At 49.4% G+C, this 23,464-nt stretch overlaps 6 protein-coding genes across 6 annotated transcripts; 4 read left to right on the top strand and 2 right to left on the bottom strand.

Annotated features, from left to right (window-relative positions):
* Positions 1-209: 209 nt before the first annotated feature.
* Positions 210-5,617, top strand: EURHEDRAFT_512580 (THADA/TRM732 family protein; the record flags this gene model as incomplete). Its single annotated transcript, XM_040786077.1, has 9 exons — positions 210-364; positions 420-1,372; positions 1,422-2,646; positions 2,694-2,922; positions 2,974-3,284; positions 3,335-3,855; positions 3,910-4,050; positions 4,105-4,739; positions 4,793-5,617. 9 exons carry the CDS (start codon positions 210-212, stop codon positions 5,615-5,617), a joined length of 4,995 nt encoding a protein of 1,664 aa, XP_040641990.1.
* Positions 5,618-6,038: 421 nt separating this feature from the next.
* Positions 6,039-6,813, top strand: EURHEDRAFT_520463 (uncharacterized protein; the record flags this gene model as incomplete). Its single annotated transcript, XM_040786820.1, has 1 exon — positions 6,039-6,813. The coding sequence occupies one exon, from the start codon at positions 6,039-6,041 to the stop codon at positions 6,642-6,644; it is 606 nt and encodes a 201-aa protein (XP_040641989.1). The 3' UTR covers positions 6,645-6,813.
* A 149-nt stretch (positions 6,814-6,962) lies between these two features.
* Positions 6,963-9,684, top strand: EURHEDRAFT_408630 (PX and BAR domain-containing protein). The gene is made up of 6 exons (XM_040780878.1): positions 6,963-7,113; positions 7,170-7,453; positions 7,512-7,778; positions 7,849-8,991; positions 9,077-9,190; positions 9,267-9,684. The coding sequence occupies exons 1-6, from the start codon at positions 7,023-7,025 to the stop codon at positions 9,360-9,362; spliced, it is 1,995 nt and encodes a 664-aa protein (XP_040641988.1). The 5' UTR covers positions 6,963-7,022; the 3' UTR covers positions 9,363-9,684.
* Positions 9,685-10,793: 1,109 nt separating this feature from the next.
* On the top strand, positions 10,794-11,949 carry EURHEDRAFT_447999 (arabinan endo-1,5-alpha-L-arabinosidase; the record flags this gene model as incomplete). Its single annotated transcript, XM_040783708.1, has 2 exons — positions 10,794-11,608; positions 11,679-11,949. 2 exons carry the CDS (start codon positions 10,794-10,796, stop codon positions 11,947-11,949), a joined length of 1,086 nt encoding a protein of 361 aa, XP_040641987.1.
* Positions 11,950-12,472: 523 nt separating this feature from the next.
* Positions 12,473-13,567, bottom strand: EURHEDRAFT_399609 (uncharacterized protein; the record flags this gene model as incomplete). The annotated part of the gene is made up of 1 exon (XM_040779941.1): positions 12,473-13,567. The coding sequence occupies one exon, from the start codon at positions 13,565-13,567 to the stop codon at positions 12,473-12,475; it is 1,095 nt and encodes a 364-aa protein (XP_040641986.1).
* Positions 13,568-14,162: 595 nt separating this feature from the next.
* EURHEDRAFT_512577 (putative ubiquitin-specific protease UBP12) lies at positions 14,163-19,180 on the bottom strand (the record flags this gene model as incomplete). The annotated part of the gene is made up of 5 exons (XM_040786076.1): positions 14,163-14,926; positions 14,985-15,687; positions 15,740-17,142; positions 17,223-19,048; positions 19,077-19,180. The coding sequence occupies 5 exons, from the start codon at positions 19,178-19,180 to the stop codon at positions 14,163-14,165; spliced, it is 4,800 nt and encodes a 1,599-aa protein (XP_040641985.1).
* Positions 19,181-23,464: the final 4,284 nt, after the last annotated feature.

The following is a 23,464-nucleotide window of genomic DNA, read 5'->3' as shown; positions in this document are numbered from 1 at the left end:
AAGCCCGGGAACAAAAAATTCAGTCCCGTGACTGCCCGCCTCCGGACAAATGTTTCCCCGACACTAACCCGTTTTGGTAGACCCTCTTCGAAAATCCATCGCGGGGGACAAGACGGTCCACGATACAGAGTGTTGCTCGAGAATTTCCAATTGAATTTGTTTAATTGCAAGACTCTGCGCTGCACGAGGAATGTGGGATCTGTAGAGCCATGGAAAGTGACTCAGCAGCTGGTGTCCGCGGCGACACAAGATGGCCGGAGATGGAGACCATTTCGCAGAATATAGATGTGGTGCCGGAAGCCACTCTGAAAAAGATTGCCAAGGGGCCTTTGGTGGAATTTACGCATGATTGCGACGACTTTGAGTATGCTCCGATACACTTCAATCATGAAGCATAGTGATCTGACATCTCTGTAAAGGAAGGTGAACCGAGTATGGCAAAGTCTTTTCAAAACCTTTTCTACAGCGTCTATCTCCCATGACCATACAACGACCTCGTGTAACGCTTTGGGCTCATTTTTAGATGCTGCCACTGCATCTAAACATGAGGAGACCAGACAGCTTGTCTATTCCCATGGCACATGGCTTGCCGTGTTCGAAGTCTACCTGGACCGATTCGAGGACACTAAGCCCAAGCCCATGAAGCAGGTCTTGACTTCTTTGGTCAAAGTCCTAACTAAGCAGCGCAGTCAGGATGGTTCAAAACAAATATTGTCCAAGATCGTCGAGGAGACAGTTCCCAGCATCATACTTGGGGAGCCTCGTTCGCGGCGGAAGCCGTCTTTCGTCTCGCTGGAGATCTTTATTCGCAAGAATGCCATTACACCGGCCGAACTGATCTGCAGAGTTCAAGATTGGCTTTTGAAGAATCACGATAGATGGATACTAGTTCTCCAAGATGATTGCAAAGCCCTATCGATAGATATCCCTCGGTTCATAGGTCAGAGCTCCAATGACTTCTGGTTTAGAGCTACGGCAGCCAAGATCTTTGTTCTGGGCTTCCTATCACAAGCGAAAAATGCAGACTTTGCTTCATCTGCCGGAGCCACGCTTGCAGCCCTTTTCCAGAAACTGAAAGCGGCTCCAGACACCCGATACTTCTCTCCAGAGGAGACGGAAGACCTGATGTCATCCTGGGTTCCTCCAGTCAAACACGTTATGCTGCAGAATCTGGATGGCCTAGAGTTTATGTCAAATCAGATTCTTTATCCTTTGTCTAGCATTGACTCTAATGGATTCCGTTGCTTTATGGACAATTTGCCATACAAAAGCCTTGTCGCTGGCGACATGACCGATGGCTCCTCAGAAGAGTTTATGCTTCTCTTTACGGCATTGCAAGGGGCGAAAAAAATCGGACTCGTTCATGAAGATAGTAAGTCTGCCACATGAGTCTCTCAAGCAGTTGGCTTACTTTAATTCAGGATATTACTCCAAGTCCGCTTCATCTAAACAGCCAAAAGACCAACCCCTCGTTGTGAAGAGTGAAGTAATTGGTCAATGTCTCCTTCATCGAGAGCCCAGTATCAGAATAGCAGCTCTTTCATTGCTAATCACAGCGCCAACTATAACCAAGCCTGTTACTTCGGCTGCGATGCGGTCCCTTCTCAAAGGCCTACCTGCAATGCACGCCGATCCGGACCCATATCTGCGAGGGGAGATTCTCAGCTTGACGCGCAGGCTAATCCTTCGTCTTAAGGGTGGTATCATAAGAGACCAAGAGGAACAGACTGAGGGCACGACGTCTGCAACGCAGAAGAAGCAGCCAACATTTGCAACAAGCGATTCCGAGACCCGGGAATGCGTGACAGCTTACATCAATTTCTTAAAGTCTGACTTGCAACCTACGGCTTCATATCCTCGTCATATCACTTCGCTAAAAGCATTGAAACTTGTCCTGGAGGCTGGTTTGGATCTGCGGGTTCATGGTGCTCCTCCACATAAGACAGACGGAAATGAGGTCAAATGGAAGTTTAACATGGAGATATTTGACGTCAATCTCCTCAGATTGTTAGTCGACCTCCTGCTTGACCCATTCGAAGAAGTGAGAGCAACAGCGCTTACTCTTATAAACCTGTTTCCTCGGGACGTTCTTCTGAGTGGTCTGCGTCAATCTGAGGAACCTATTGATACTGTACTTCAGCTCACAACAGCATTGGAACGAGCTGAGAGGCTAGCAAGCAATACCAGCAGAGCTGATCATGCAGACACTGTCGCTAGGTTGTATCATTTACTTTTCTGCGCAGCGGCTCCAGGTACCGTCACATCTGAGTCAATCTGGTGGGAGACCAAGGCTGGAGTTGCTGATATTATCCTGAAAAAGTTGGAAGAGAAACTCTCAACTGCAGGAGGTCTCTTCAATTCATCGATGCGTGATGCGCCTCTCCATGGCTATGTCTCTGGACTCAGGTACATTGTTTTGACTCCCAATTTCTACTCCCTGATATCGGATCAGTCGGGAACAAACTACCAGGGATGGGAGTCCGTTCATGCAAGGACAGTATCGCTCTGTGACAAAATCTGGAATGAGGTTAAACCCGTGCTCTGCATTGACTCTCCTGAGGGACATACGGATGAACCGACTGAAGAATTGTCAGTTGGACCGAAGGATATTTTGTCCTACTCTTGGCGTGCTCTGCGGGAGTCTAGGTACGAATGAGTTCTATATTTGTGTATTCATATGCTGACAATTGCAGTCTTCTACTTTACGCAACTCTCTCAAACTCCAACTATGGTCCCCAAGGAGAGCAAGGGCTCAAGAGAGCAGATTACGAGAAGATAGGAAGTGCCAGCTTCACTCAGCTTGCTGAACTTCGCCATAGAGGTGCATTCTCGACCGTGTCCCAAACCTTTGCCACTTGCTGTCAACGCTGTGGCCAGTCGAAGGACCCAGCTATTTCCTCGCTACCTGATGCGTGGTATCAAGTAAGGAAATTTCAATTATGTTCAATGATAGCCCACTAACAATCGATAAAGGAAGCAAATAAGATCATCTTTGAGACGGCAGCTAAGCTTACACGTCGTTCGGCCGGTCTCCCTGCACTGGTTACTGGAATCCTCACCTCCAAGCCCGGCGGGCCGCTATTCAAGCACGTTATCGATGACCTTCATGAGATTTCTCGCCTACCTGCCAAGCACAACACGAACAGTCAAGAAGTAGAGCTACCTCAGGTCCATGCAATGAATTGCTTGAAGGACATTTTCACCAACACCAAACTCGGTCCGCATACAGTACCATTCATTATGTCCGCTCTCAATATGTCGGCTGAGCGGCTGGGGTCACCAATGTGAGTGCTGGAAACACGATTCGGCCCTCTACAAGCTAACCTGGATTTAGTTGGGCTCTCCGTAACTCTGGGCTGATGCTCTTCCGTGCCCTGCTGACACGAATGTGTCGACTTATTACCGGATCCAATCTAGGATTCGGCGGGGCCTCTGGATCAGAACCCGGGGCTCGTATCTCATTCCAGAAATACCCCGGATTGACTCAACTTCTGTCGAGCCTCTTGGCATCGTCAGGTACAAACCAGGACGGCGATGAAGATGCTGTTGTCACAGAAAGAGTCTTCCCTGCCCTTGAACTAATCGGTGAAAAGGTTCCCACTTATGCTGGCCCTGATGAGATGATGCTGCGTCAGCTCGTCCGAGAGCAACTGAAGAGCCCTGTTTGGGGCATTAGAGAGCATGCAGCCCGTGTCTATGCGTCTCTTTTGGACCGTTCTGATATCCTGGGCGAAATTAGAGCACTTCTCTGTATTGACCAGGATGTTAAGACGCAGAACTTCGTTCATGGAAAGGTGCTTTGCGTCAGATTTTCTTTGCGGAGACTCACATCGTCGTCTCACTTGGACTGGAACAGTATGTTGCACTCGTTACACTTTCTCCGCGAAACCCCATTTCTAATGAGCATAGCACAAACGAACGATGTGACTTCCATCATAAGAGATGTATTTGCAGCATTATTCCCTCTGGTCCGATCGCCGTTCGTCGCTACAGCCTTCGTAGAGGTGTTGACAGACACTGCCGAAAAGAATGTTGAGGTGGGAGTCGAAGGTATGAGCCACCTTTTGTCTCAACTGAATTAATATGGTGGCTGAATCCTTACAGAAAAAATTGCGCCCTTCTTGGATGAGATGTTCAACACTTACGATTTCCACGGCGTCCTAAATTACGTGTTCGATTCATCCCATCCTTCTTGGAAAGCACTAAATGTCACCCGTGCTTCATCTCTGCTTCGCAGGGTCTTCTCGTGGGCTGAATTCCTCAGACTCTTTGCTTCGAGTAGAGTCGAGGAACTCACGTCCCTATTCCAGGGAATTTCTGCCTTTGATTCAAACGCTGGTCGATGGTTACTGGAAAGGATACAGGAAGTCTTTGGTGAAAAGGAACAATACAGAAGCACTCTCCTCAATCTCTACGCGTCCGTTGTCCTAGGAGACTATTCAGAAGAGGTCAAGGGAGAAGCGATTCTGAGCCTAGCATCAATTCTGGAGGTCCTGCTCGACTTCCGCCATGACAATATAAAGGGTGTTGATTTGCCGTGGGAGGCATTGAGCAAGCAATTGGACTCCGATGCAGAGAAACACACACGGAGCAGGGATCTAGCCGATGCAGAGTTACGCCTTCAGGGTAGCCTTCTTGCGGCAAGGATCAATTCGAGCCAGGGGCAGTCGTTGTCGGCGTATGAGTTCGATCTTCACCAGTGGGCGACGAAGCTTCGTTTCGCCATGCAGGAGGAAACGGTAATTTTTACTATTCTCCCAAATTAAGCGAATCAAGTGCTAACAAATCCTAGGAATTTACGACCAGATATGCAGCAGTGGTGTCTCTGAACACATTTGCACGTGTTTTGCGCCCGCTTGGCAGTCCTCCTCGAGTGGACCACATCTTCCTGGACGCCTATCTCGTCTTGTATGATATGCTGAATGATGACGACGAAGAACTGCGTGATATTGCGACTTCGACAGCATCATGGGTTCTGTCATATTCTTCCGTGTCTCTCTCAAGGGCTGTTGCTCTGTCTCCCTTGAACGCCGCCAATCTGCTTGCGGAGTTCATCGCACGCAACTACAGAGACTCCAAGCTCCTCTGCCAGAAGATCATCCGCTACAGCACTGGCCAAGAGCCCCGGATCGGCGGATCCATTGTTAAAACAAAGCTCGTTCCTGTTTCTGATACCATTTCTGAGCACAGAAAGGAGAGTACAGTATTGTTCGTAGAAGAGAAGCAAAACCTGTTCATCGACGAAGTCCGCGAAGCCAATGCCTGGCCCAAGAGGCTTTTATGCCTTAACGAGGCGTCATACGAGGAAGCTACAGTGAAGAAACTGTTCAAATGGGTATCTGACGGACTGGACTATCTGGTCAAGATCACCTCCGATGATGCTGGAAAAGACGGACTCCTAGGCTGGGCTTCGAAGCCTGAGATCTTTACGTTGGGGATGAGGGTAGTTAATATCGCTGCGGTTCTCATCTCGAAGGAATTCCCTGCTACTGCGTTGTTGGGCGAGGGTCAGATTGTACTCGAGGGACAGCTGAAGTCGCTGCTCAGTAACGGAAAGGTCGCGTGTCTTCACCATGACTGGATTGTGGGGATTGAGCGCGCGTTGGAGATTTCATGATGTGACATGTAAATAAGCTTAGGTTATAGACAAAAGTGTTATAGATTCTGTTTTTGTTTTGGTTGTATTCACTGGGTATTTATTCACTGCGCGGGTTTCGTCAACAACTAGCAGTGACTGTTTAGGGCATCCAAACATGTCAAAACAACAAAACCTCTCATTCAATAATCTCATAACAGTCCTCCAGTCTTGATTGTTCTCAGTTCCGTCTTTATTCAGATAATCAAGGTTCGTCGTTTGTTTTTCGAAATCTATCAGTGGCCCTCACACCATCCTAACATGAGCAGAACAACGTCCCCCTTCTGATTCAGGAGCATCCAGACCAGGAACTATCCTACAGACTAAGTGACGAAAGGTGAGCAACTTCCAATATTCATCCCATCCACACCCAAGCTCTAACAACTACAACCAAAACAGCACCATGCAGAAAAACATCGCCATCTGCGCCATAATCCTCGTCACCCTGGGAGTAATCATGGCCTCCTGGCTGGCATTTCGCTGCTGGAAAAGGAGATTCAAACGTGAATTGCTTGTGACCTACCATATTGGAAAACAGCGCATGCCAGTTAAGGAATTAGCTTCGGTGCAAGCACCCTCAACGTCGACATCCAGCTCCGGCGGACCAGTTGAACGGAATGAAAAACCTGCAAGGAAGAAGAGGGAGAGGAGAGTTACACGCGAGACAGACGCAAAACAGATGAGGGATTATGTGAGCAGACAGCGAGAGGTTTTGACTGCACCACCTGCTCCCCCTCCCCCCCCGACACAAGCTTCTCCTCCTACTACCACTACAACTGCAAATATACCAGAGGACAAAGGTAAGCAGCCCGATACGAGCGAGTGGTCAGCCGACAATCCCACGCCAGCTACCGAACAGAGCAGCCCTAGTGTACCCGCGCAAGGGGAATGGTCGAGCACAAGCAACGCAGAAATGTCGTCTGAATGGGGCCAACAAGCAACGCAGTCGGGGCCAAGTCAGGGAGAATGGAGCGCAGGACAGAATTCGCCAATAAAAGATAGCTGGTAATAGTTCGGGTTGTTTTTTTCTTTTCGGGACTTATGGAAAGGCAAATGCGGGAATATATCTTGGATGTTGGATGAGATGGCTACTGGCAAGACAGGATTTTGCTTGCCACAACGTCCAAGAGCTGGATTAGTTTAGGGAATCTACTATCTACCAACTTATTTCCAAGGACTCGTGACAGATTCAATGAAAATGAAATATACAACAAGAACTGGCCGCATATATGCTGCATAACCTGCATAAGTGACTAACCCTGCACAAAGGGTCTCTGCAGCATACCGGACCGGTGACGTTTCCCCGCGAATTCTCCAGACAGGAACCGACGAACCATCTCGATTGATTGTTGTTGGTGTTGTTGTTTGATTTACTGAAGGCACCATCATGTGGAACGACGAGGATAACAACCCCTATGGCGCTTTCGATAACGAAGCCCATCTGTCAGATTCGCTCCATTCCGCGGCTCTGTCTGGCCGTAAGCACAACGTCCTTGAACTAGCTACCTGCGATCACTGATCTGACTGTTTCTAGCTCTGTACGATGAACACGAATCTAGTCCTCCGTCCCCCTCCAGTCACGCATCTAGCCAGGATCCGCCCGATTTCTTGTCCCGCGAGAATGAGCTCAGTGATGAAGAGGATGAGGGGACATACGGTGTTCAGCAGGCTGGCCCTGGGTTTCTCCGGCGGAGTGTGTACGACAGTCGTATAGAGCAGATCCTCCATGAGAACCCTGAGATGCCTATTCTCATCACGGATGCGGGGAAGAACCATGAGGGTGGTGGAAGTTTCATTGTCTATACGATACGGACTGGGGTATGACGGACTTGCTTCATGGGGTACCAAGGGCAGATCTAATGATATATATGAATAGGACTTGGAAGTTCGCCGACGGTACTCGGAATTCTCTTCTCTACGACAGATGCTTGTCAACCTGCACCCGACTCTCATTGTCCCGCCTATCCCGGAGAAACATACTATGGCAGACTATGCTGCTAAACCGACCAAGGCCAAGGAGGACACGGCCATCATCGACCTCCGGAAGCGCATGCTTGGTGTCTTCCTGAACCGCTGTCGTCGAATGAAGGAGATACGGGAGGATGGTGTTTGGTGGAGGTTCCTGGACCCCAACGTCAGCTGGGTATGCGTTGAAACCGATATCGATTCATGGCCTTGCGATAGTGGAATACTGATGCTTCTTACTGCTGCAGAGCGAAGTTCTTAATTCGCCGCCCGCGTCGTCCGTGCCGAAAAATTATTTACAAGCCCCTCCCCTCGATCCCGCGAATCCTACACCCGCCCATTTTTGGCTACCGGTCCCTTCAGCTTCTTCAAAATTGAAGTCTGCTGGCGGCTCGGGTCCGTCGGGTACATCCCCCACTGATAATGCACCGCAACCTACGGGCGCACCCGGACCCGATATCCTGGGACGTTTTCCACCGGAGTCACGCAAGTTGAGCGAGAAGGAATTGGACCCATACTTTATCAATTTCGAGGCATCTACGCGTGAGCTGGAATTGCTTCTGCAAGGAAATATCGAGAAGGTGAACCGACGGACACTGGCGCACCTATCATCGTTGTCTGCGGATTTGATGGAGTTGGGAGCCCGCTACAATGGCTTCTCCCTGTCTGAACAATCCCCGACCGTGGCAGCAGCGATCGAACGCATAGGCCAGGCTGCGGATACATCCTATATCGAAACAGAAGAGTTGTCAACATCATTGAGCGCGAATTTTGCTGAGCCCATGCGGGAGACCTCACAGTTTGCCAGTGTGGTCCGCGGTGTTTTGCGTTACAGGGTCCTCAAACGGGTGCAACAGGAGATGACTCTGGACGAGTTGGCAAAGAAGAGGACACTGTTACAGTCTCTGGAGCGAAGTGAACAAGAGGCACAGCGAATTGATCAATTCCTTCACCGTTCGCAATCCTCAGCCGCAGGCGGCAGCACATCGGCTCCCTCGTCGGTCCCCAGCTCTACTTCCGCTGATGTAATTGACAGCGGTGACGGACGGCCTAGCAGCAGCAGTAGTGCTGCAGGAGGCAACGGTGCCGGTGGAGGAGCCAGTGGAGGGACCGGTGGAGAAGACACGGTATCAATTGATTCTGATTTCCCACCTACCCATGGGGAGTCGATCGGGGCCACGCCGGGGGCGTCGCAAGGGACAGCAGCGAGACGACAAGAATATATGGCCCCGCCATCTACGACACCAGCGCACCGCAAAACATCCAGCGGAACATTTGTGGCAAATAAAATCTTCGGACGGATCAGTCACGCGGTTCACGGATTTGTAGATGTTGATCCGGAGCGAACGCGCCGGGACCAGATAGGAAAGACTAAGGAGAGCTTATCGCAGGTACGTCAATTCATCCCTTACTCCCAGGTGTAAACGCAGTTGCCTGGGGACGAATATGGAAGTTTATCTGACCTGCGATCTACAGTTGGAGCAAGCACTGGAGGTTTCGGAGAAGGATGTGAAGGACGCGAGCACAGGGGTATTACAAGATCTGAAGCGGTTCCAGAGGGACAAAGAAGCGGATTTGCGACGATACATGGTGAGCTCCCTTTGATTCCGAGAAAGAGCACTACTGCTCCTTTATCTGGCGAGATAGAAGTTAAACTTGGTGTTAGGTGGCCTACGCGCGGTGTCATCTCGACTGGTCACGGAAGAATCTGGAGACATGGACCGAAGCCAAGGACGAAGTGGACAAGATCGTCGCGCGATAGAGAAGACTGGGCGAGACAGAGAGAAGGGTTAAGGAGACACGAGGCATTGGCATTGCTATTTTTTTTCTTTTTTTTGGTGATAGTGCTGCATGGGGTGAGAACCACAGCCAAATCCCAGGCGTTGAGGGAGTGGATTAGTTCTTTTTTTGGACCGGCATTATGATTGATGGCTACTCGCTATTTGTTATTTTGAGGGCGTTATTTTCGGCCTGTAATATTCTGGACCCGTCTGAAATTCAGTTCCTTTTTTTTCGTCATTATTTTGGAGAAACTCTACACGGGTTATTCTACACAACACACACACCAACACATGCATACGGAGCATCGGCTCTCTTTTCCTCGGAGGATCCACGTCGGAACCAAGGAAAGAGACCAGTCAGAATACCCTCGGCGCTGCAAATGGGATGCACCTTGCCATGATAGGCGCTATAGTGCATCCTGTTATAACATGATCATCTTTTATGGAACAAAGGAACCAGGCCGAATTATTGCAGGAGAGACCGCCGACTCCTTACTCTGTACAGGGCCGCTCGCACCAGATCGACAGGCACTCCCTCCAAACAACCATGGCGTCGATCAATGACGCGCTCGGAAAGGCAAAGTCAAGGGCAATGGAGCTTGTGCAAGGATCCCGTTTCTGGGATGAATCGTCACTGGTTTCTTACTCGGCTTTCTCGGGCGATCCTTCCCTTGTCTCCGGAATACGGGCCATGCAATGTGCTCATACGAAGTACGTACTCTGTGCTCCATAGTAAATTCGGAGTTTAGCTAACTCAGGCTAACTTGCACTCAGGAGCTTGTCTTTAGCCTTGTCCGCCTTTCTTCCCCTAGTCCGATCGCCATTATGGGTCCCAATTTAAGTCAACTAACCTTTTTTCGACCGCCTGGAACCGTTTCGCATTATTATGGGCCAGGCTGTTTCTGCGTTCAGAGAGGAATGGCGGTTCCGGCGCATTCCAATACGATGCCTTGCCAGGTAATCGACACTGCAAATCCCGGATCCTCCTCCTCTTCCGCCCCCATTATGCCCCATCATGGGGGGATGTGGGCTGTCCAGAGTACTCAGTGGCCATCTGAGTTCCTTTAGGAAAAAAAAAAAAAAGTGATTGCTATTATTCGCCCTGGATGTGTCACACGAATGCGATGAACCAAAAGTCCCCTCTTTGCTTCTCCCTGACTCGATAACGGATTTGGTCAACATGATCGCCCTCCGGACCAAATCACTACTTAGCATGTTGTTTTCCCTCATGCCAGGCCATTTCTCTTCTCTATTTGCGTTCGATGTGAAGGATTCCTGAGGTTAAAGTCATTCATTCATTCGTTCTTCGTTCTGATTTTCCATTCTTTCGTTTCTGTTCGCTGATCCCACCCCCGCGTCGTTCGTTGTCTTGCGTGTATACATTCCTTAAGGTGTAAAAAGAAAGAAGCAAAATGATCGCATCAAAGCTAAAGCTGCTGGCCTCGTTGTCAATCCTGTCCCTCGCCAATGCGGCAACCATCCAACAACCACGGTCATCCCCCAAGGAACCCTTCCCCCAGACCCATGGAACGGACCTGAACATCCACGATCCCAGCATCGTCCGCAGCGGTGACACATACTATTCTTACGGCGTCGACACACACATCCCCATTCACTCCGCCCCCAGCCTCGACGGCCCATGGACACGTCTCGGCAACGCCCTGGACGCCGACAGCGTCATTCCCAAGGGTGACCGCACCGCCCCCTGGGCCCCCAACACCATTGCCCTAAACGGCAAGTTCTATATCTACTACGGCGTCTCGCAAGCTGGCTGCCGCGACAGCGCCATCGGTGTTGCTGTCTCCGATCACCCCGGTCCTGGAAACTGGACCGACCATGGTCCCATCATCCAAACCGGAACCGGAAAGGGCTCAGGGAAATACCCCTTCAGCACATCCAACGCCATCGATCCGTCGGTCGTCATCGCTAGCGGCCAGCCGTACCTGAACTTCGGCAGCTACTGGTCGGGTATCTGGCAGGTACCGCTGAAGGAAGATCTCATTTCCCTGGGCGACAATGTGAAATCCGACTCCAGACATCTCGCCGCTGAACCCAAGGCCATGTTCCCCGGCGGTAACAACCCAGACGCCAACTGCCGGGATGACAGCGGCTCGCACCCGATCGAGGGCGCGTTCATCTCCTACCACTTCCCCTACTTCTACCTCTGGTACAGCCACGGAAAGTGCTGCGATCTGGACCCCAAGGCTCTCCCCAAGCCCGGTGACGAGTAAGCCCACACCCCCTCCCCCTCCCCCATCCACGCTTCAATGTATTTTATACTAACAAAAAGAAAACAGATACAGCATCCGTGTCGGCCGCTCTTCCAACCCCCAAGGCCCCTATACCGACAAATCCGGCAAAGACCTCGTCGACGGCGGCGGCGAACTCATCTACGGCTCCAACCGTGACGTCTACGCCCCCGGCGGCCAGGCCGTCCTCACAGATATCGGCGGCGACATCCTCTACTACCATTACCTGAATTCGTCTGTCAGCTATGACTTTAACACGGCCAAGTTTGGCTGGAACAGACTTGAGTATGAGGATGGGTGGCCTGTTGCGCAGTACTAGTTTAATTGTCCTTCTTTGATTGACGTCGGTTTCTCGGTCCTCGAGTTTTTTTTTCGTTTTCGTTTCTTGAGCCCTTTCGATTTTACATATTTGGTTGGGGGTTTTTTTTGGCGTTTTTATTTTTCGACATTCCTACCTTGTTTGGGATCTACGGCTTTTCTTTTCCGTTTTCTCCCTCACTCTATCGACACTCTTACGTCTCGACTTCGATTCGATTTTTTGACGATATTCGTCGTCTTCTATCTATACCGGTACATATTTACCTTCATCACGGACACCAGACCATAGAGCTTTTGATGTGGAAATGGCAAGATCAATATTTAATAACTAACCACATTGTACATACACAAAAGTGTTATTGTGTTGTAAGCTATTAGAGCTAGAGTCCGGTCAATTAAATAATAATAATTCATTTGATACCTATCTTACTCTCAGTACCCAGTTCCCATATACCAAACCAAAAAACAGAGATAAACAAGAGTAATTCATTAACACCAATAACCAATAGCAATAAACGAAAGAATTACAACCCCAAAGCCCTCCTCGACCAAAAAGATACCGCCCGTCTCGCCTTGTCCTTCCGCGTGGTTCTCAGGGGCCTCAATACCGGCGACTCCACGGTGATTTCGGGTTTGCCTGTATGTCTGTGCTCGTGACTAGCCCTGCCACTACTACCACCATCCCGTTCTAGCCGTGGCATAACCAATAGAGGATGGGGGCTGTCAGAACCGTCACCTCCGTAGCCGAAACCAAAAATATCTCCTTCCCCATAACTATAGTCGTACTGGAGTCCACACCCATATCCGTAATCCCAAGTATCCGTCTCAACGCCGCCATCCAAACCAGTAGCAATAGGCGTCGACAATTCCCGATAAGTCTTCTCCTTAACCCCAAGCCCCATTCCGAATCCAGAGCCAACCGGACCGTTCTCCCCGCCATAAATGCCAGGTACCGGACCCACCGGACTCATAGCCATCCCCACGGTCACTGAAGGTGCCGGAACCCCCTCAGCGTCACCAGTAGGACTAGTCGGACTACCAACTTCAGTCGGACTACCAGTGCCAGTGGGACTCAGACTAGGGCCCAAATCTAACACACTGATCTCGCTATCGCTGAGGACTGAGCTTCGACGGTCGTCCTTTCCCATTCTCGGGACGAGGAGGGTGGTGGGATCAAAAGTATGAGCGGAAGCGTAGATGTGGTTGGTGCTCTCGTTCTCTTTGGTAGAGAGATAAGTACCGTATTCGTGATCGTGACAATGAACGTATTCGTAGTCGTGATAGTGGTACTGCTCATGGCAGCAGTGGTTGTGATCATCACCAGTCTCAGACGGCACCGAAAAGGACCTCTCAGACCCCGACGGAGAAGGCAAAGGCGATGGTGAGAGCGACGGAGATAAATGTATCTCGGGTATCTCCACGCTGGGACTAATCCGAGTCGGAACTGGGATTGGAATCGGGCCCGTAGAAGACGTAGGGCTGGGAGTGGAACCGCGAGTGGAATCAAAGTCGAAAGTGGCCTTGGAGATCTTGGCTCCGGAGTAATACCTCTTCAGAGGAGATGGGGTTCGAGGGAGCAGTGGGAGGGGTCTGGTGTGGAAGAAGTTGGAGTATGCCATTTCGTCTGGTGTTGTTGTGTTGTGCTGTGTTGCGTTGAAATGAGATGGATGAATCGGGTAAGAATTCGAGGTGCGTTCAATGAATGAATGACTTGAAACAAGAGTAAACAAGTGATGGTGATAATGGTGGTTGTTGGTTGAGAGAATGCTGAAGTGGGAAGGATGAGGACTCTTGTAGTTGAGGTCTAAGTAGCCACCGTAACTGCCTTTCCCATCCAGGCAGTCACGGTGGCTACCACTGACAAGTATACTACTAGACGAACAGAGAAGGAACGATCAAAGCAAGAACAGTGCAAGTCCATTCCCCTCGCACCATAAGAAATAAGCTACTCTAAATTATAAACAATAATGCCATGCGACATCGCCCATGCATAATCACAACTTTTCGAAAAGCAAAAGCATGCCACCATCCAAACCAACGAATGCAAGCAACCGACTTCTTTTGGGTCTGTCCCATCTGTGCTAGGAGGAACGAACTCTGTCCAAGCAGTCGACTTCATTAATGAAATCGTATAAACATTTGCCAGTAGTAACCACACTGACCACCTTGAGCGCATGTCCAAAAAGAAAACAAATTTCAATGCCGATGATGCCATTAATCCGAATTCGTCTGATCATCGTCGTTCACTCGTAATTCCACCACCGGAAGTTCGTCATCGTCATCGGCATCCAATGGCGGAGGGATGTCCTGGATCGATGGTGCCTCATCCTTAGGTGTCCCAGGCAATGGCACGCCATGCTGTTCGTCGTGGTCGTCCGTCAATGAGGCCAACTGCATATCTGAGTCACTCATGTTATCTCCTCCAACCGCCCGGTCGCTGGCAGCATCATCGTCAAAGACCTCATCATCACTACTCTCAGAGAGTGGAAGCATTCCTGTTCTCTGTGAAGGGCCGTGAGCTTCCGTAATTGTGCCGAAAGACCACGAGGGCTCATTTTCGAAGCGCCACGGGCGCTGGGTTGGGACTCCCCCGTCATCCTCATCATCTTCATCATCGAGAAGCATACCTTCCTGTCGATTCTGGTAATGTCCTGGTGGTAATTCATTATCCCCGTTCTTCGCTTGTGTTCCGGCTCGCACCCCACCAACTCCCGCCTGGTGAGCTGCTCCGACTCCGGCTAAAGCGCTCGACGACCCATTGCGGGAGAAGCCGCCGAGACGCCGGCCTTCCCCCGACGGAGATGAAGCCCGCGGGTTCGCTGAAGATTCGGGATCATCCATATCCCTCTTGAAGGACTCGGTGATCTCTCGGAGTGCCTTGCCGCCTAGCGGATGGACTGACCGACGTCGGTAGAACAACAGATAAGCAGAAGAAGTCACCACGCTTTGTGGGTCCAGGGGTCTCGATACAGAGGAATCTAGACCACGTCAGTTGTCAGTGCCGAAAACGTTTACAAGGGGGAAAAAAAGACTCACCATTGTATTCGTTCCATTCCCCACTCATGAAGTTCTTAGCATAGGCGGTATAGTGGCCTCCGCCAAGTCCACCGTAGTGGTTGTCGACGGCAAAGAGGTCATATATCAGACTCTCCCCTGGTTCAGGATTTTCCACCCTACCGCTCATGTCCAGACCTTCCACAGGAAAGTCAACGTAGACATCGAGCTTGTCCCGGAAACCCCGGCTAGCACTAAATCGCTTCAGGTGCATGACAAGAATATCAGGTGTCTTCCAGAGTTCAAATCTCTTGCTAGCGCGGCGGTGCTCCTTGCACCTGGGGCAGTACCACGCATCATTCTCGGAGAGAACCTCCTCCTTGTTGAACTCGTCGAGACACTCATCGAGAGACACTCCCTTCTTCTTGCGCGTTTGACGTAGGGCGCGCCGCTTGTCCAGCTCTGGGTCATGGACGTGTTCGACGTCGAACCAAGTGCCCATACCACGTTTAGAGGTCTTGTCTTTGGCGTTTCCACCAAAAAGGGCGTCGTGGGATTTCTCATTCCAATCCAGGATGATACCCTCGCCCGGGCGAACAAGCGGGCGAACCTCCGGCTGTGGCTTCGCGGCGTTAGGGCGCTTTTCGCTCGAGAACATGTCGGTACTGTCACTGTCGGATGAGCCTCCTTCGCGATCAGACTCCTGCTCGTCCGCGTTGTTGGCTTGAGATGCTTCTTCAGCCTGCTGTTAAATAGTTAGCACAACGGAACCAACAGAAGACCACAAGAATATCTACCTTTTTAGCCTTCTCAGCTGCCTTCACGCGTCCTGACATGGAGGGATACTCCTTATGGTCATCCAGGGACGAAAAGCCCATTGGGACGGCTTCATTGGATTTGACGAGCATCTTCAAATCGAAGAGCTTCTGCAAGCCCAAGGAAATGCTGCCCTTCTTAGAGTCAGGGCTGGTAGACTTCGTATCTTGCGGAGTGGGCGCATCTGTATCCTCGGACGCATCACGCATCGACACGTCCACCATGCCATCCTCACCGTCCACGGAGGACGTCTTAACCTTAGAATCGGCAGACTGCGCGTCGTCATCATTCATGACAACCGTGTCTGAATCCTCAGCGTTTGCCTCTTCTTCATTGTCATCTTCCAGAAGCTCTGGCTCGTTGAAGATATCACGGGTTGTCATGGTGTCCACCACAGCCAGAACCTTCCGTAGAATGGCGTCATAGTCGTAGGCCTCTTCCCGGTTGACGATAATATAGTTCGGCACCCCAAATAGGTGGCGTTGGGCATTGCGGGGATTGTTGTTCCTTGATTTCCCAATAACCCGGTTGAAGATAGGGATCAACATTCGGTCTGCTTTTGGCGAATCGAAGCTGGGAATCTTCTCGTCTTGGCGATTAAAGGAGAAATAGGCCCTCGGGGGCTTGTCCGGGTTGTAGTTCGTGGGCACTGATTCCACCTCAAAGATGGCAATATCGTCATTCGCAGAGATCTGCTGATCGGCAAGGGAGCCCGTGTTATCGAACATCTTGTAGTACTTGTTTTTATAGACCTCGGACATAACGAGACGGTCAGGTTGGGAATCCATCTTCTTCGCTACGAGTTCCTTCAACGATTTTATACTCGAATTCTTGTCAATCTCAATGTCAAGGGAGACTGGCTTCTTGTTCAGACCGAAATAGAAAATCGACTTGCTCCACAAGTTTTCAATGGGCAATTGAAGTGTCAGGTTGTTGAACGGATCGAAGATGATGCTGACCTTTTCACAGGTAGGGCAAATCAGAGTCGACTTGTACATGCCAGCGAACAAATCGGTGACCACAGAGTCATTGCGGGCCTTGTAGATATCCCAGCACTTGGTTGCGAATTCCTCAAGTGCTGCCCTGTTGTGCGTCATTTCATCAGTCGAGTCAGGCTTCTCGATGTATGGTTTCTTGAGAATTTTGTTTAAGTCTTCTTGCAATCCATCAAGGAGGAATAACAAGAATTCCTGGGAATCCTGCTGTCCATAGCCCGAAAAGGCTGGTCCGTAGCGGCCGATGGTGTTCTTGAGTTGTCGCGGAGCGAAGGATGACTGGCCCGCCTCATCATACATCAGACGGAGCAAGTTAGCATACGACTTTGCGACTTCACCGTTGTGCGCAAGTGGGTTGCTGGGGTTTAGATGTTGCTTGTAGACATCGCCTGCGAAGAGAAGAGTATGTTAGCACAAAAAAGACGATTCGCTAATCATACGTCAGTTATGATCGCAGGGAGGTACGAACTCAAGAAATAATACGATAGTTCCTCGACACTCCGCACGCATTGCAGAGCGGAGTTCATGTAGCAAGTGTTTCCGAGGTTGCTCAGACCGGTGCAGCCACGGAACTTGCCATCCTTGCGTCGTCGTCCTCTGTTCGGTTCTGGCGCCGGCGAGGAGCGGCCACTGGTCGCGGGACTCTTCTTGTTGTCCTTAAGTTTGTTCGTGACGCCATTCTTCACATTGTTTGCAGAAACGCCCAGGCGATTGAGGGTCTGCTTGGATGCTTCCGACACCCACTCGCCATTTTTACCACCGACATTCTCCTCCAGTACGATGACATCACTGGCACCTAGTCCGGCCAAGTCTAGGGTCATACGGCCGTTGTAATTGGCATTCGCGGTCTGGTCTTTCGCATCCTCAAGCACTTCACGTTGAGCGCCCTCCGAAAGAGAGAGGAAGGTGTTGAGATCAAGCACCAGATTGTTACCTGCATTGGCGACTGCTGATGCTGGGGCCGGCGAGGCACTGCGGGATCCCGCTGGTGTAATCGTGGTGGACGCATTGGCGCTTCCCAGGCCGCCCAGAACTCTCCAAACACGCACCTTGGTCGACATGTCAATATTGGCCGATCTTTTTGCTTCTCTTAACCATTTCTGGAAGCTGGTGTGTCGGCTTGCCAGCATTTTTACCGGGGCAGCGTTCTTGTCTTTGATGGTCTGGGGCGTTGTGCCAGTCGCAGGGTTCGGCAGCTTAACAATGGTAAAGATGGGTGGGTTGTTCTCATATTGGATATTTTCCATGTCGCCTGTCGGGTTCGTGTTGTGGGCGTAACGGACGATCGCAGGCGACTGATCCGCCAGACCATACCAGCGCATGATCGAATCCCAAGCCTCCTGCGGTACGATTTCGAAATCCTCGGCCATCTGCAAACCCGGGCGGAGAGGCACAAATGGCTCTCCAGCCTCATCCTTAAAACCAGAGATGGTTGGATCGGTTACCAGCACGATATCCGAATTGTCGACAGGCCCGATTTCTCCTTCTGCTGCAGTCTTATCCACTACGTCGCCGTGGGTCGAACTTCGAGCAAGCACCCGTTTCATCCACGACATGGAAAGCACAAATCCTTTTTGCTTCTCTCGCAATGGTTGCGCCATAGCGAGCGTCACCTGGGCCACCTGATCATCAATTGACGGAAGGTGTTCTTGCGACCCGGCGGCGGCTTGGGACTGGGAGTTTCTGCGGGTAGCTGTCGGTGCGGTGTAGGTAGACATGCTGGAAGAAGCGGGATAGACGTTGTCGGAACCGGTATTATTAGAATTATGATTATTGTTCAAGGTTTCCGTAGATCCTAATTCCATCTCGACGTCTCGTCCGGAGATCTCTGACGCCGGGCGCTTAACACCAGGAGACGATTCACGATCGGTAGGGGGGACACTACCATCCCTCTTCTCTGAACCAGACATGTCGGTAGCCGGGTCGCTGTGGAGCGTCAAGCCAGCGCAGGCGGTGGAGGGTGAATCGAGTAAACTGCCCACCGAATCTGGGGTCGAAGAACGGGCGCCAGATTTGGATTTGGAGGTCCCCAACACTTGGTCCTGCAAATGAGCGGGTATATAACGTGAGGGTTGCGGAGAGGTTGAGGAGCTTCGACTGCGGCTTTGCGAGGAAGGACGCTGTTGCGGTGGCAAGGACGAGGGAGGATCGGAGGGCGAATGGCCGTGACGTCTTCCAGCCTGCGAGGCAACCGGTACACCCAACGGCTGGGAGTGAGGTTTGCGAGGCTCTACAACTTTCCGGCGCTTTGTGGAAGACGTCGTGACGGGGAGCTGCGCACGTCTTGTGGCAGCTCTAGACAGAAACGACACAGTAAGTAGACTGTCGGATACCGGGGGTTAGGTCGTTGAGAGGGAGGACGAAGGGGGGAGAGAAGTTGGGGAGGAAAGATGAAAAGAATGAAAATTGATAGAGAGACAAAGACATGAAATAGAAAAATCCAGCACGACTTCAGACGACCGAAAGCGTGGAGAGGAAAAATGAAAAAAAGCGAGCGCAGGACAAGCACCGAACTGATGAAAAAAGCGGGATGCTGAGTCAGCGACCTAGTCAACTATGAGTAGACGACGAAAGCGATCCGGATGTAAACAAAGCCTGAGGGTGTCCTTATGGGCGTGGAACTGCCTGAATGACCTCAATAATACTGGCTTCTATGTGTTGTATGCTCTTTGCAGTCTCTTCAACTTGTGCCAAGCCTGTCCTCTCCGCTTCGGGAATAGCGGTCATTAAGCGAGGATATCAACTATGACTAGATAGCCAGCCTTAACTCATGCCAATGCGTTGTTGTGGGAATTATCGTATGGTACCATTGAGTATATGGACTAGTATTCCGGGAGCACGGAATGGCTTAGGGAATATCAAATCAAAGATTCGTTGGCAAAACCGCATCAGAGAGTTAAGTTCTATATAATTTAGACACAAATAAAGAGAATACTAATGCAAGCTCGGAGGTCACGCACAGCCAAACAGATATTCTGTGTATGTATATAGGGATATGTAATATCTTTATCGTGATGTGATTGAGAATTGAATTGATACCGGTCCAGATAGGGCTGTTAGCTAGGTACTAGGTAGGTGGCAAAAAAAAAAAAAGAAAAAAAATAGCTAGTCGTACTGAACACCCAGGCATCAGTCACAAGGCTCTACCGACATACCAATAAAACTGGAGACCATCCGGAATCGAAGCAAGACAGTTGACCTGGGCTCAAGCTGTAGGGTAGTATCTGCACACCTCTGTGGCTCTTGGTGAGTCATTGATATCACCTTCATACAATAAACGGACCAATCATGGCAACTAGAATTCCCACTGCAACGAGTATCGCAAATACTAAAGCTATCACAGTCCCCCACGATCTGTGCTTGTTCTGTTGACATTCAGATTGACCTATGCCAGGATCTGCGACCAACGTGGTGGATTGGGATATTGGCTCTCTTTCCTCAGAATATGGAACTGTCGATGCTTGGGAGATAAGCAATGATGTGGTTGAAGGAGAAGAACCTGGGTGGTATTATTAATTATTCTTTTCCCCTTTACCTTGACGTATATGCGTACCTGGATTGTTCTCAATACGATCACCCCATTCGAGGTCTCGTTGATTTTGATGGCTTGCACGAGACATTGCGGTTGCTTGGTTGCATGTCCGTATGCATTACGGGAATAAAATATATATCTAGGCGTCAATAATCGACTAGGCATTTATTGCAGGCATCTCTAGTGTGAGCCTGATGGACTCCGAAAGATCTAGTTTCCCGCACAATACGTACGAATATCTCTAGCAATCAAAGCAAACAAGAAAAGCAAAACAAGGAATGGGAGAATCATTGGTTCGAGCAAAACCCATCTCCATCAACGCCAGAGGTAGCAGCAGATGCAGTACGATTAGCAACAAGCTTTGCATCTTTCATTGCTGCCAGATTCTCCCAGCATATGCACAGGATGGAATTGTCTTGTCCCGTGTCTATCAGGGCTCGACGGACGCCTCTTTCTTTAATGACTTTATTCGCGAGCTACTCCAGTATACCAAGCCATTTCCAGGCGAGAATTCTGCTATTGCCATGGACAATGCTTCCTTCTACCGTTCAAAGGAGATTGAACAAATGTGTTTAGAAGCAGGCGTCAAGCTCGTGTATCTGCCCCCATACTCGCCGGATTTAAATCCGATTGAGGAATTCTTTGCTGGGCTAAAGGCCTTTATCCAGCAACATTGGCAATCCTTTGAAGAAAATCCTGACCAAGGCTTCAGCACGTTTCTTGAGTGTCGTGTTGATATGGTTGGTAGAAGGAAGCAAAGTGCGGAAGGACACTTTCGGAATTCTGGCCTAACAATCGAGGCCTAACCACATAACGAGCATGGTCCCAATTAGATAGCTACGTATGGGAGCTTGTGTAGTTGTGAAGTCACTTGATTGGGTATTTGGCGTCTTACAGTGATGCTCGAAATCGGTCTGACCTTCAAACACTTGTCAATTACTTGTTGGCCCCACTAGGCCTCAAAATGGTCCGATTCAGGTTCCAAAAGTCGGAACCTCGAACCTGAACCTCAGGGTCTCAGGTTCCAAATATTTGAACCTGACTCGGATCGCGGCTCCATCAGGTTCGACTCAGGTTCGAACCTGACAGAACCTGATTTGCATAATTCTGCCAAGAGTTTCCTTTTTTGAACGCACAAAACTGATGATTCATCTTGGTTTTTTACTGTAATCTACCACTGTTTTGGTCATTACATCCAGGAACAGCGTAATGTAGCCATATTTCTTGTGAAATCATATGAATTACATCTGTATATAGAATAGTTAGCATAGGAAATATTATATCCGATTTGACTTAGTGGTTCCGATGCCCTTAATAGGTATTTCCAGTAGAAGCTGTCATTGATCTGTTGTATGATGCGAAGTATATATATTTGGACTTCACTTTACAGACCATATGCATCAACATTTCTTTCAATATATTTCAACAGCCACAATTTGAATCAAATTGGCCCATTTGAAGCTCATATCAGGATACTAATACTTCAATGCTATATATCATTTCATCCTATATTTACTCTGTATGTTCTGTATTCAGACCTCAGAAGCAACAAGACTATTCCCTTAAAGACTTGCACAAAAATCAGACCAACTCCATGTCCAGGGGTGATTTTGTCAGGCTCTGCAGGTTCTTGGTCAGGTTCTCCAGGTTCTATCAGGTTCGAACCTGAGTGAACCTGACTATGGTGGACCTCACCAACCAATCATCATACACGTAGGTAGACAGCCCTATATATCATAATTGATGTATCAATTCCCCTCATTCAGCTTGCGTTAGCAGCTCATTCTAATAATTTGCTATTTTCCTCAGTCCCAGCTGAATTGGTCTCTAGTATTTCTCTTCCAGTCTTTCCTGATCATTTCTGACTATCATTTACGATGTCGCAAAGTCAAATATCTCAGTTTTCTGATAACTATGCCTCATCTATCTGTGAGGATGCCTCTTTAGGGAGTTTTCCTTCTCTCTCATCTGATTTTCCACAGTCATTTATTCCTGATGTTTCATATGACCAGCAGATGTCTGATTCTACATCTATCACTGAATTCGCGCGGCCTCCAATACCGCCCCCCATCCCCAGCACTCTTGAACGCGTTGGCCCACAGAAACAGAAAAATTACCTGCTTTGGACAGAGATGGTGAATAATGAATTCGTCGCATGGTGGTTGAACACTGAGTTTGGAAGTCAGATGAAACGGAATATCTTTGAGAATAAGCGCCAGGCTGAATGTTGGAAACATTTTCATCAGGTTGCCTCTATCCAGGATGGGTCTCCAAAGGTTATGTGTAAAATATGCGACCAAATCCTCAATCATCCAGCAAATGGCCATTGTGGAACATCCTCTATGAATAAACATTTCTTGCAAGGGGTTAATTGCCGGCGAGTAGCACCTCGTTCACAAGACATCAGAAGACTTATGCAAGAAGGGGTATGTCAATATATCTATTCCTCCTAGTTCATTCTATCTTTACAGTTCTATTTATCTTAGGCACATCTGGCCTCTCAAAAACCTACATTTACTCCACAAGCCTGGATGGAGAGACTCATTACATTCATTACTGCCTTACAATTACCATTTCAACTTGTTGAGCACCCGCAGTTTCGTGCCCTCATTGAGATGGCCCGACTTTTGCCATCCTTACCGGAAATCCCTTCTGCATATATAGTCCGACGTCACCTTCAAGAGATGGTTGAAGCACAACAGCACAATCTCCTTCACAAACTTCCCACAGGGGCTAAAATCTCTATTGCATTAGATTGCTGGACCTCACCCTTTCAGCAGGCCTTTATGGCCATCACGGGCTACTTTATTGACGCAGATTGGAACTATCGTGAGATTTTGCTTGGTTTTGAACCGCTTCATGGCACACATACAGGAGTCAATCTAGGCTCAGTTCTCTTTGACCTACTGCAAAAGCACAGGATTGAGAATTGGGTCTTGACCATCACCACTGATAATGCGTCTAATAACTCAAAATTGGCTGAAAGTATCCAAGACTCCCTTCAGTCACTTGAGATACCAAACCAAGCACCAGTTATTCGGGTACCATGCATGGCACATGTTATTCAACTGAGTTTGAAAGAGCTTCTTGGTAAAATGAAAGCAAACCCAAAGAACAATAGAGAAGACATGGAATGGACTGAAGAAGAGAATGGGACTCAGCAAGAGCATGGAGAGATC

This window comes from Aspergillus ruber (genome assembly GCF_000600275.1).
Source record: "Aspergillus ruber CBS 135680 unplaced genomic scaffold scaffold00003, whole genome shotgun sequence".
NCBI lineage: Eukaryota > Fungi > Ascomycota > Eurotiomycetes > Eurotiales > Aspergillaceae > Aspergillus > Aspergillus ruber.
Note: the sequence above shows the minus strand (reverse complement) of the source record. Positions and strands in the feature narration are given on the sequence as shown.